At 46.5% G+C, this 13,589-nt stretch overlaps 1 protein-coding gene across 1 annotated transcript in view; it reads left to right on the forward strand.

Annotated features, from left to right (window-relative positions):
* Positions 1-5,744: 5,744 nt before the first annotated feature.
* The window catches only part of SWAP70 (switching B cell complex subunit SWAP70), a 35,770-nt gene continuing 27,925 nt past the window's right edge, over positions 5,745-13,589 (forward strand). The window contains exon 1 of the mRNA XM_035119357.3: positions 5,745-5,971. Within this exon, the coding sequence (XP_034975248.1) occupies positions 5,873-5,971 (99 nt within the window). The 5' untranslated portion in view covers positions 5,745-5,872. The remainder of the gene's footprint in view (positions 5,972-13,589) is intronic.

Here is a 13,589-nt window from a genome sequence, read left to right on the forward strand (position 1 = left end):
GCTGACAGATGTGACAACTCTAGTTATGCAAAATGAGCAGGTCTGGCCAAATCTATGACTGTCCATGTCATATGGTACAGTATATTAGTGGTGATGTTACTGGCATGAAGGAGCAGGACTCTTGTTTACTCTGAAAGTGGAAATGGGAAAATCATCTGTGTGCTTGGAAGTGGGTAGTAGCTGAGGTGTCCATATCCATGCAACAACTTTATTTAGTACATTTCTAGGGCACCTTACAAGAGTGCAAGTACCAAAAAAATGTGTACTTCATTTCAAAATGTATAACCTACCCAAAGAAGACATAGCTCAGTTGACAGATCATTAGACTCTCAATCTCAGGGTTGTGTGTTTGAGCTCCATGTTGGGCAAAAAGATTTCTGCATTGCAGGAGGCATTGGACTAGATGACCCTTATGGTCCCTTACAATTCTATGACATTTCACCTGTTTGAAGTGAAACACTTAAATTAGGTGAATAAGGTGCTACTGGAATGAATTTTTTTTATGTTTTGTTTCGACTACGTCAGACCAACACGGCTACCTACGTGTAACTGAAATTAGATGCATTTAAGAATTTGACACTTAAGGGTGTTTTCATTCAGAAGACTGCAGCTACACCTGCTGGTGAAAGTAGATTAATAGTTAACAGAGACACTTTTCGGGTGGTTTTTTTTTTTTTTATAGACTGGGCACTCTTATGAAGATAAAATCATTGTTTACACAAAAGTTCCCTGACTCACTACAGTTGTTAATACAACCATCTCAGCAATTATCAGCAACCTGCCACTGTAAAAGGTTAGAGGTATGCCTGTGTATTTAAGCACTAATTAGTTATGATAGCAAATTTTGCATCTCATTGATATTCATTGAATCACAGAATTCTAGGATTGGAAGGGACCCCGAGGGTCATCTAGTCCAATCTGCAGTGTGGGGGGTTGGGGTGGGGAGCATCCATGACAGATGTCCCCTCCCTACAGTTTTATTCTTTAAACGGCAACTAAGATCTCACATCCTGCCCCAGATGAAGTGGGGCACATAACCTCACGCCATAATAAATTTGTTAGCCCATTAGGTGCCACATGACTCTTGATTGTTTTCACACTTTAGTTGGTGCAGTGTACACAGAGGCTCTGGCTGAAACATGAAGCAGGGGAAGGTGCAAAACCAAGCTGCATTACTCCACTTTACTGTGAAAAGCTCAGGTTCTACATGTTACAGTAGCTAGCAGTGCATCTCTTTAAAAGTCAATCTATTCACAGAGACTTGAAAGGAGACCTCAAAGTCCCCCAACTGATCTCAAAGGTTCAACCCCCTATTGATGTAGGAAATCCAGTGTTTACAACATTCCAACCTCTGCTTAAAAAACTCTTAAACAAAGGAGAGTCTGCTACTGAAACAAGCTGGTCCAGTGTCAAATAGCTTTTACGATCAGGACGTTCTTCCTAACACCCAAATCCCTTTTCACCTCATTTTAACCTATTGTACCCCCTTGACCTACAGCAAGCAAATTTGCTCCATCCAAATCACAACTTTTCAAATATTTGAAGATGGCCATCGGTCACCTCTTAATTGCTTCTCTCCAGACCAAGCATATAATACAACTTGTTCAATCTTTCCTCAAAGGACCTGGTCTCCAGGCCCCTTGTTATCCTTCTTGCCCTCCTCTAGGCATGTCCCAAACCCTTAGATGACTTCCCTGGCAGATGTCCAGCTCTCTGTTTTTCAGTGCAGTGTCATTTGCCTGTCTACTTTGAATGCTTTGTTTGATCCTGTGTACAGTATTGATGCCTACAGTATTCTTAGACAGCAGGCGTTTATATTATAGTGTGTTGTAAATTAATTAAAATATTTCTGTCCCACCATCCAGCCCCTCATGGGGCCACCAAGGCAGCTGACAGCATCAGTCAACACACTAAGCAATCCATAATACAATAAAGACTAAACAGAAATCCAGATATTAAAACGCCAGAGGATGGGAAAACAAAATAAAACGAAAGGTGTGGTAAAACAAAATGGATTGGGAAGCACACCAGAATAAAAAGAGGGCCAGCCAGGCCTTGCCAGAGTAGAATGATCCACTCTCTGGGTGCTGCAGCTGAGAAGCCTTGTTCTAGCCAATTGGGCTTCTGGTGGCAATGGAACTTGAAGCAGGCCCCCTGATAATAATATCAGTAGATGCTTGGTATTGTGGGAGAAGTTCTTTAAATATCCAGGTCCCAAATTGTTAAAATCTAAACAAACAAACAAACAGGACACATTCCTTTCAAGTTCAGGCTGCACTGCCAGATTATTTCCATCTTGTTTAAACTTAATTTCATCTGTGTTGAAGCTAAGAGGGGGAAATAAGAGTTCAAGCAAGAAGACATATTGCAAGAAGAATCTGGGTAACAATCAGTTCAGACTGATGATTGGCACTTTACTGGATGATAAACCAAGCTGGGGGGGGGAGTTATCTACCGGTCCGATTTCCTCATACTTTACTAATCCGTACACCCTCAGTAAGTGTGCCAAGGACTGCAGCCTACATTTTCAATTGTATAGTGTATAGCTGCAAAAATACTTATTAATTGGCTAAACAAAGAGCCATGAAACCTTTATGGGAAAGGTCACAGTAACCTTCTGTGCTGAACCAAGCAGAGTCTATTGAATGCTTCCTTTTGAAGGTATGAGTCACACTAGGAGATGGCGAGGCAATTTCCCTGCTACTCCCTAAAAGCACTATTATCCTGTTTGGTTGGAAATAACTATAAGCTGGATTTGCAGAACTTATTTCTGAATTTTCAGATGATAAGTCTGAATGTGCAAAAGATTTGTGTTAAAACATGCACAAACTATGTTGATATAGTGCACCTTATTAAAGACAAAATATATTTGTACTTGGAATCTCCACATCTCTGCTGTATGTTTACAGAAATGCAAGCACACCCTTTTTAATGGGGGTGGGGACAGGCTGGATGCTAATTTCTCTATGCTTGCTCACCAGAACATTGTACACATCTATAAATATATCTATCTGGTCTCAGGCTAAACACACTTAGAGCTCACATGGGGGCACTTTAGTGACTTGAGATGGGAAGAAAAGGTAATTTGCTCAGAAACGGAGGGCTTAACACGAATAGACTGGCTCTAGACACTCCTAGAAACTTGCTAATGCAGTGGTACCTTGGGTTACAAACACTTCGGTTTAAAGACTCTCCTAACCCGGAAGTAGTACCTCAGGTTAAGAACTTTACCTCAGGATGAACACAGAAATCGGGCAACAGCAGTGGGAGGCCCTATTAGCTAAAGTGGTACCTCAGGTTAAGAACGATTTCAGGTTAAGAACGAACGGACCTCTGGAACGAATTAAGTTCGTAACCAGAGGTACCACTGTACCTCTTTGCCTACAACCCTAATTGGTACTTCTCACTGAGCCCCTACAAACAAACACACAACAGCTGTCCCATTTCATTTCAAGTCATTGATAAAGATGTTGGACAATGGGCCCCGGACAGAATCCTGTGGCGCCCCCCTACCCCCCATTTGTCATGTATGTACTATGACCCTGTTCACTTTGCACGCCAACTCCACCAAACCCCCACCCCCTTAGACCTCACCCCAAACCTCCTCCCTTTCTCATCTCCCCTTGGACCTCCTCCTGCCTCTCCTGCTCATACTGTCTGCCTCACATCAACAATGCCATTTCAGTCTCAGTGGTAGAGGGCAAGGAGGGAAGCAGCAGGTGGCAGAAAGGCAGGATGATTGATGGAGAGCTGCTCCCTCTTGCCCCGCTGTTCCTCCACAGCTTGCTTGGGTCGCCCATGTGTCTCCCTCCTCCACTTGCCTTGTCCTCAACCTCCAATGCTGCTGAGGCTGAAATGGCGCTGTTGCTGTGAGGTGGGCAGCAGCGTTGGCAGCAGTGCAGGACAGTTGCTGGGGAGATGCTCAGATCCTCTTTGACTCACCTGGCCCTGGCCCAGCTTTCAAAAGTCTGACATCACACTGTAGCTTGCAGTGCCACCTGTCAGTGGCGAAGCAAACTGCAGGTTGCTAACCGTCTTACTTTTTTATTATACTGTACATCAGGCATGTCCAACAGGTAGATTGTGATCTATTGGTAGATCACTGGATGTCTGTGGTAGATCACTGCCCCCCCAAAAGAAGCTCAGCAAGTTTTGCTCCCCTGAAAAAAGCTCCCCTAAAAAAGGACCTGAACCCCAAAAACAGGGCTTTCCTTTTTTTAAAAAAAGCTCAACATCTTTGACCTGAACCCCAAAAAAGGGGGTAGATCACTGCCCGTTTTTATCTCTGTGAGTAGATCGCAGCCTCTTAGGAGTTGGCCACCCCTGCTGTACATAAATACACATTGTCTTGTTAAAATTGTATTGCTTTGACACTCCATTCCAGCTGTTGCCATTGCTGGCCAAACACTCAGGAGCACTTTTGCTTTTCAGGTTTGGACCTATAAAGCCTTATGTGACCCCAACACCCCAAGGACAGTTTTATACAGAGTTTTAATGTATTTCATGCTGTAATTTGCTTTGGGGGCACTACTCTATATCTGAAAAGCAACAAATAAATATTATAATAAGTTATAAAATAGGAGGAGGAGTAGGACTAATATCCTTTTGAATCCCAGCCATGCATTTATTTCAAAACTTTTTCTGACCATTAATGCTTTTATGTTAGTAAATATAGGGGGCTGCTGGAAACTTAGGCCAATGCAATACCACTGTTATGTCTAGAGCACTGATAGAAAAAATATTTTAATTAGAAAACATATTGGGAAAATCCTAAACAACAAGTGGGATCTTATTCTCAAATCTAAAGCACAATAGATGAGTATGACAATAGATACAGGGTCATCTTAAGCATATCTGGCGCCCTGGTGCGAAGATCCCTCTGGAACCCCCCACCCCGCCCCGTTTCGCAGCGCGGCTGTCTGGCGGGCGCAGTGCGGCTGCAACAGGCACAGCAGCGCGGCGCCCCCCTGGCAGTCCGGCGCCTTGTGCCACCCAGCCTTGCCTTAGAGCCAGCCCTGAATAGATACCGTACACAAGTGACTTAGTCATGCTGGTCAAACACCGGCTCCCTCGGCCTATAGAGCGAGATGAGCGCCACAACCCCAGAGTCATCCGCGACTGGACCTAACAGTCAGGGGTACCTTTACCTTTTTTATATAAAAAAGCAGTTGTACACCCAACAAAAGAAAGATAAAGTATTTTGCTAATAAAAATCCACCCTGTTCAGTCAAGAGGGAAGAGAGGTCAGAATACTGCATCTCTTCCAGCGTCAGATCGTTTCCACTTTCCGCATCCTTGTTAGTTTTTCAGAAAAGGGAAATGCTGATGATATCGGCCGAGGCGAAGCTTTTGATATCATTCCAGGAAGCCCTCAGCTCAGCGAAGGCTGCAGTTCTAAGCCCATTTACAGGTACTTGGAAGTAAGTCTGAGACTCACCGCCGAGTAATTCTGATTCCGCGCGGGAGGGGGGAGGGCACTTCTGCGTCTCCCAACCCCGAGGAGGACCTGACCTCTCTGGCTTGGAGATTCAGCCCCGCCCACAACCAGAGGCAAGACCGGGGTCCACTTTTAGACGCCATGCTCTGGAAGGTCCGGCAGCGATTAGGAAAAGCAGCGCCCTCCCCGCCCCGAGGGCTCCTGAGCGCGACGGCAGAGGCGCCCTCTCGCGAGCGGACGCAGCTTGCAGGCCGTGCGCTCCCTCGCGCGCCGCCCTCGCCCGGCCCTGGCAAGGCGGTGTCGGGGTTGGCCGCTGGGCGCGGTTACGGGTGGGCAGGTCGAGGCGGCCGCCCGTGTCACTGCAGCCTCCGCCGGGGAGAGAAAGGCGCGAGGAGGCGGGAGCGAGCGCCGCGGAGTCGCTGCAGCTGGCGGGCCATGGGGAGCCCGAAGGACGAGCTGCTCAAGCCCATCTGGCACGCTTTCACCGCCCTCGACTTGGACAGAAGCGGCAAAGTCTCCAAGTCGCAGCTCAAGGCAAGTCAGGAGGGAGGCAGCCAGGCCCTCCTGCCTCGAGGGCGCCGGGAAGGCTCCAGCCAGGGCTGCGCCTCCTGCCTCCTGGGCTGTCGGTGGCCCACGCTTTCTGCCTTCCCGGCGGTGAAGCACTTCCCTTTTTCCGGAGCGCTCTAGGCGGCTGGCCGGGGGGGAAGTGGCGGGGCGGCGGGGAGAGAGAGAAAGAGAGGAAGGAACGACGGACTGGCTGGCTGGCGTGGCAGAAACTGGGTGGTTGAGCGGGGCTCTCCAGACGCGGCACCTCGGAGAGCGCTTCGCTGCGCTTTTGGGAACTGAATAGAAAGGAAGGGCAAAGAGCAGGGTCCCCCCCCCCGAAATCCCCCGGTCTGTCTTGCAAAACAGGCGGCGTACCCTTTCTTGGTCTAAGGGAGCAAAGTGTTCACCTCCTCCAAATCTGGTGAGACGACCACCCACTGCAGCATTATTAACATGGGTAAAAGCTCCCTTGGTGAATTAATATAGGTAACGGGGACTTCCTCCTCAGGGCCTGGACTTGGCACCCCTCATTGGGCTCAATTTCTCCATCTCAGAAGCAAGGAAGGAGAAGCAGTTTCCTACCGTATTTCGGAGCACAGGAAGCTGCTTTATACTGAGTCAGGCCCACCCTGCTAACTGGCTCTTCAGGCAGGAATCTGCCCCAGCCCTACCTGGAGATGCTGGGGATTGAACAGGGCAGGAGGGCCTTCTGCAAGTAAGATGCAATACCACTGACTGAGGTAGTGGCCTTCTGCAAGGGTCTCCCTGGGAATGGAAAGTAACAGCCTCTCAGCCACAGGGGCAGTGCCAGCCCTGCAATATTTTTCTGCAGTTGGCGTTTGAGCTCCTCGAGGAACAGGTTAGCGAAGGTTTTGCTTTAACGAGATGATTTGTTTAAACTGCTTGGGTGCCCAAGATGAGAGTTTTCATGCCCATCAAAGAAGGAAGGACCTCCAGGAGGGCTGAGTTGCTGTCTTGAAAGGAAGCAGGTGTGGTGAGACTCAAGCTGTTTGGCCCACTTAATAAAAGGCTCATCATCAATAAAATAATAGTATTTCTCAGACCAGTCGGTTTTCTCAGTGTGACATGTGAGATTTAAAGCTACTAGACAGCGCTGATCAAGTAATATGTTCTATGACAAATGTTGAAAGGGAAGTAAATGGTTGCTTATTTTTTGTCAAGTGTCTTAATAAAGATGTCATTAAGTCAGAGTTGCTCTTTTGTTTGGCTGCCCGGTATCTTAGCCAATTCAAAAGGATGGGTTAACTTGACTAGTATAACATTTACACCTGATGTGTTACATTTTCTGTGAGCCTTGCCAGTCAGGGCCATTTGACACAACCCTAGTGGTGTGTTGACTGTCAGTCATAGTAGGTTCAGTGGAACTGTGCAGTGATGTGTGACTAGCTTTGCCATGTGTCATCTCACAGATCGTTCACCATGCTGCAGTCATGGGTACAATCTGTTAGAACCTAGGAAGTACCAATAACCCATTTAAAGTAGTGGAACTAGAGTAACTGCTTTAGAAGTAGCTGCAGATAAATTTATTAGGCACATCAAAAAAGTATTATTGGATTATGGTCCAAATCACTTCAGTACCAGTTGTATGGTTTGATTGTTTCAATTAATCCCTTGGGTGGTTAGGTGGGGTGAGAAGACTTGCTTTAGGTGGCTGAATTTGGCAAACTTTAAGCTGTGTAGCAGCTAATTATCATACTTAGAAGGGCTGTAGCTGTGAGACAGAGCATCTGCTTTGCATGCAGAAGGTCCCAGATTCAAGCCTGCTTATCTTCAGCTAGGGCTGTGAGAAGACTTCCAGTCTGAAATCATGGAGAACCACTGCTGCCACTCGCTGTAGACAAAACTGAGCTGAATGGGCTAGTGGTTTGGCTCTGTGTAATACAGCTTTCTATTTTTGTTCCTATATTTACCACCTTGTAGAAGTCTGTTTGTCTTTTCTGCTTCAGATACCAAAATGTCTTTGTCTTCCTCTAGAATATCCTCTAACCTTGCTTGTTGTTGTCTGCTTCCTAATTCATTTATATCCAGTGGTAGGACTGGACTTGGGTTTCTGGAACAGTTTACGAAGAAACAGTTTTTACCAGGTTTGGCTGTTTACTCGTCTAGCTAAGTATTACTTTACGCTGACCACCGGCAGCTCTCCAGAGTATCAGACAGATGACTTCTCCACCACCTTTTACCTGATTCTTCTAATTGGAGATGGCAGGGGTTGAACCCAGGGCCTTCTGCATACAATACAAACAAAGCATGTGTTCTGCCATTGAACAATGGTTCTTTCTCCCGTGTAGCCTGCTGTTCTAAACACTGAAGTGGGCTAGCAGGCTGCTCTGAAGCAAAGGCAAACTATTTGAGTTGCTTGCAGGGCCGGCTCTAGGGGTAGGCTGGGTTGTGCAGGGTGCCGGGTCGGCAGGGGGGCGCAGCGCGGCAAAGCCGTGTGGATACCACACTGCGCGCTGCACCCGCCCACCAGCCACGTGAAGAAACGGGGCGGGGGCGCCGGAGCGATCTGCGCACCATGGCGCCCAGGCGCCCGACCCGCTTAAGACGGCCCTGGTTGCTTGGGAAGGGAACCTTTTCTTCCTTGCATCAAAAAATTATTAGGTGAGTAGTTATGTCATGCTAAAGATCCAACGTGAACAGCTCTTGGTCTGAAGCACAAATTTGCACCCTAGAATCCTGTTGCCTCTCAAATGTCTCTTGAAATATTAATGAACGATAATTGGTGATTATTGTTGTACATATTTCTGTGCTTTGTAGATGTACAGCACATGGTACAGGCTATCCCAGGCCACGATTGGGGCTGCCAGGCACAATTGTATTGGAGCTAAGTAATATGTGCTGTTTTACTATCACAGTTCTTCCATTTTTGTGTTTCATAGCTAACAAACTTGATTTCATCCTTTGCACCATAAGAATGCCTCAGATCCTGCCCCCTCCCACTTTAGTTGCTTGTTGTGGCCAACAATTTTCTTTCTACCCCAGTGGCCCACAACATTCAGGCACCCAAATAAAAGAACTGGCTTTGTTCCAGCTCTGTGTGGAGCCTGCCAATATTGGGGAGGCAGAGATTCTATACTGCTCTCTTATTCAAGTACAAACAGGAGAAGTAGTGAAGAGGGTCTGTTCTTTTTCTTTCCACATACTCTGAGGAGTGTTCTCCACAGAACTCTCACACAGTTTGTGGAACTTTGATCTTTGAATCTGGGCACACTCCATCAGACACTTTTGGCCCTAAATTCCTCTGGTTAAGCCAACTCTGAAAAATGTTTTGAATAGGGCTCTACACCTGTGGGATGCTTCAGACAGTAGGTCATTGTGCCGATTACTGGGCCAACTGTAGTCTGTGCTGTTGATGGCCAAACTGAACCCTTTCAATAGCTCAGAGCAGTCTTTCTAGCTGTGCAATGAAACTGAGGGGACTTGGTATGCTGTGGAGCTGTGAGAGCAAACATGATTATTTCTGAACTCTTATCTGCATCTGTAAGGGAAAACAACCCCACCAGCTCTTCCTCTGTGTGGTATATTGATTTACTTGTGTGTTGTTTGGTCCTGTTCTGTACAACTGTTCTTGGGCAGAATAGCGCCAACTTGAAAAACATTTAGAACATTTTGCATAATGTCTGGAGTTGCAGACCCTCAACCTAGTCAAAAACTCATGTACTTAGATTACAAATGCTGAAATTGTTGCCTTGGAATTTGGAAGTGGTTTTGGACATTATGGTGTACATAGACTGACCAAGAGAAGTACAAACACCTTGCTCTTCTTGTTCCTTGTACTTCTCTGTAATGTCCCAAACAGAATGTTTATATCTTGCCACCCACCCACCCCCCACCGCTTAAACAGTGAGAGATGCAAGCTGTCACTGCATCAGATGCATGCTCACCTTAGTCAAGGGGGAGACATGATGTGTTATATTTTGGGCATTATGGAGAAGTGTAGGGTACAGGAAGTATTTGTGTTTTCTGTTCTTTCCCCATATTTGTAACTCTGAATAGCCTCTAGTATAATGGGGTACTGGTATATCCAATGTCTATGTGAAGCTATAGTGTAAATTTTCTCCTGCTTTTCATGTTGACAGTCCTTGAGGAAAAAATCCTGCCGTTTAAGCAAGGAGTTGGAGGATTAAGATGCTTCTCAGTTAAGGTTGTATGCATCACACCAGCTCTTGCACTGCTTTATGATGAAATCACATCATGTAGGGTTGATGGAGCTTAGTGTATTTATTACATTTTCCTTCTAGAATACTAGAAGTTTCGTTCCATTACTGTATTTGCATTTTCAGACATCAACATAGTAAAATCACAGCGTTTCTCTTCTGGATGGAATTATAGATTACTCACTATAGTCTTCATGGGTACCCTGTCGGTTTTTCATCCCAGCGCTATTACACCTTACTAATGTTTCTGTAATTTTAAGGTTGAAACCTGACTTTCTGACAAGAATCATGCAATTCATTCAAAGAGAATAATTATTAGACTCAGTGAGACAAGGCTTTGCACACAGGAGGAAGTTCCGCTAGTAGAAGTTGATTACATTTGGCAAGAAGCTTATTAAGTTATATTAAGGAAATAACACATACTGCAGTGCTCCATGGCATTGTGGAACTTGGTATTATTTATATGTCACTTGGAATGAATGAAACACCTAGAAATTAAATTTAATGGGCAGGATTCAACTAAGGAGTCCTATCAGTGGAAGGCCTGCACAAGGACTTATGATTGTACAATGGATTTCCCCCCTCTCCTCATGTGCTCCCCCAAACTGGTTCTGGGGTGTTTGGGAGCACCCCCAGAACATTGTGCAGAGAGAGGAGAGGGGGGAATAACTCTGTCTGGCAAGCTGAAATTCCTCTCCATGAATTGAAAGAAGGCTATAGAACATGCTTTTCTAAAACACACTGTTATGCATATGATGTCACCCAAGGAGTCTGGCTATAAATGTGGTCTGGTTAATGAGGACTTGCACTGCTGGATTCTGAAGCTGATTCACATTACTACTTTTTAAAACTCCATCTCCAAAAGTAAATCTACTATGGTGGCAGTAATCTGGCCACTGTCACGAGTATGTGTGAGGAAAAAGAGGATGAAAGAAGGACTTTTATGAGCTCTGTGGTTGCACCTTGTTTGGTGGTATCTCAGTGCTTCTCAGATTTGTACACTGGCGTACTAAGCTTGCTGCCCTTGCTGTTGTAGGTAAGGATGAAATAAACCTCAGAAAAAGTTAGTTGGGCATGGAGGCTGAGGTGTACACTGGGAACCTATTCAGTAGTTAATAGTTAATGTTGAAGTTTGGAATTTGGCTGATGGCCTAAGTTTTTAACATGAAGGTTGTGCCATTAAGGCAGATGTGAAATTTAACTGTAAGAGCTTTTTATGTAGAAAGTTACTCAACAACCATGTGAACCCTAGAAAAATAATTACTGTATTTGCAAAAAAATCTTCCCTTTTGAGATAGGCTGAACTTCCTAATATCCCAATTAAGCTTTTTATTTAAAAACAGTTTAATATAAATGCATACATAAACAGGAAATACACCTATGCAAATAAATTTATGTCATGTGTCTGTTACATTTGTATTATATGTATTACAACAGGGGTTCCCAACAAAATTTTCTCGAGGACCCCTCATCGAGCCGCTATTGTGACAAGGACCCCCATTAATTCCTAATCCTAAAATTAAAAAGTGAGAGCCAAATTAAGAGTCTTTTTTATACGTTTTTTACAGTTACAACAGAGTACTCCATCAGTATACAGTTAGTTTTAATTTTCAGTTCTTAATGAGATGAGTTAAATCTGTCCTTTGAGTTCATTATTTCTGAAATATTAGGTTCCAAACTTGAAACTTTCACTCTGAAATCTGACTGCAAATCTCTACCTGCCTACTAGTCAGCAGAAAATAACTTTTGGCTCCATTAGCACCTTTTTATTAAACAATTTTGGCTGAGTGAAACATATCCAGCGCCGTGGTGCGAAGATCCCTCCGGCGGCCCCCCCCCCCAAAAAAATTCCCAAGAATTGACAACCTTTTTTAGGCGGGGGACCCCCAAAGTTGTTGACCATTTTTAGGAAAGGTTCCCAAGAGAAGAAGCTGACAAGAAGCAGCGGGTGGAAATTAGCAAATGCTAAGGAAAGAAGGGGTGAAAGAGAGAGGGAGGGAGGGAGGGAGGGAGGGAGGGAGGGAGGGAGGGAGGAAGGAGTCAGAGAAAGAAAGAGAGGGAGAGAGGGAGGGAGAGCCGCGCACAGCGCCCAAGCGGCTCTTGCTTTTCTTGCTGGTACAGCGAGCTGGGAGAAGGGACGGACTGACAGGAGCTCCCGTCCACCACCACCCCTCCCAGCTCGCAGCAAAGCAAGCGGAGCAGGCTTGGTAACTGGCAGCAGGGGGGAATGGGGCATCCCAAAAGTGCTCCTCCTGCCTTCCGTGCCTGCGTTCCAACGGAAGGCAGGCAGGGAAGGCAGGCGGCTCAGCCCGGGAGAGGCTGTTGCTTTTGCAAGCAGAGCTACAGCCTCTTCGGGGCTAGAGCGCCTGTGTTCCGTGGGCTCCTCTAAAGCAATTACTTCGCTTGCTTTAAGGAGAGCCAACAGAAGGCAGGCAGGCGGCTCAGCCCGGGAGAGGCTGTTGCTTTTGCAAGCAAGGTGACAGCCTCTTCGGGGCTAGAGCGCCTGTGTTCCGTGGGCTTCTCCCACCCAGCCACCCTTCTGTGCAAAGGGGGCTGATTTGTATGGCGCCCGCACTGCTCCATCACTGACAGAGGGGGTAAGACCACCACCCCAAAAAACAGTGGGGTAGGGGTGGGCGGTGGAATGGGGTGGGGGAGGGGAAGGCGCAGCTGCCGAGGTGAATTGAGGGAGCAGGGGCGCCGACTCGGGAGTCTCATTGGGTCTCCTCGGAGGAGGCGGAGCCACGCCAAAAACTCCACAGAACAGCGTCTGGAGCTGCTGGCCACAGGCAGGGAGAGGGCGGGAAGGAGGCAAGCGAGCTCTGGGGCTTTCGGCGTGGCGCCTCCTCCTCTGAGGAGACCCAAGGAGACTCCCGAGTCGGCGGAGCGGATTGCTAGGGGCGCCACGCCGCGGCAGCAGTGCGTGGCGCTCCCGCTGCGCGCGTGCCGCTCGGTACGCGCATCTTGGGGAGGTGATCTTGCGGACCCCTCTGGCATAGCTCGCGGACCCCTGGGGGTCCGCGGACCACTTGTTGGGAACCACTGTATTACAAGAAGGAAGAACAATATCTGCTTCACTGCAAAGTCCACAAAGGTTCTCTTCCTATATCTCTTCTATTGGTATTGTATAATCAATAAAGTCCCACCAGGTTCTAACAGAAGTACCGTGGTCCCTTTAATATTTTCATTTTGCTTGCAAGTTTTTCCAGAAATCCTCCTTGCCAGACCCTTTTGATACCAAGATTCCTATGTATCATTCCAGCATCTGACAAAAGCCCTTACTGCAAATATTTAGTTTGTTTTTAAACAAACAAACAAACAAACAAACGGCTTACTAGTTTCTTATTTATGTTATTAGCATCTTGCTCCAGTGTGTTGTAGTGGTTATGAGCGGTAGACTCGTAATCTGGGAAACCGGGTTCGCATCT

Source organism: Zootoca vivipara, chromosome 1 (genome assembly GCF_965207765.1).
Source record: "Zootoca vivipara chromosome 1, rZooViv2.hap1.1, whole genome shotgun sequence".
Classification (NCBI taxonomy): Eukaryota; Metazoa; Chordata; class Lepidosauria; order Squamata; family Lacertidae; genus Zootoca; species Zootoca vivipara.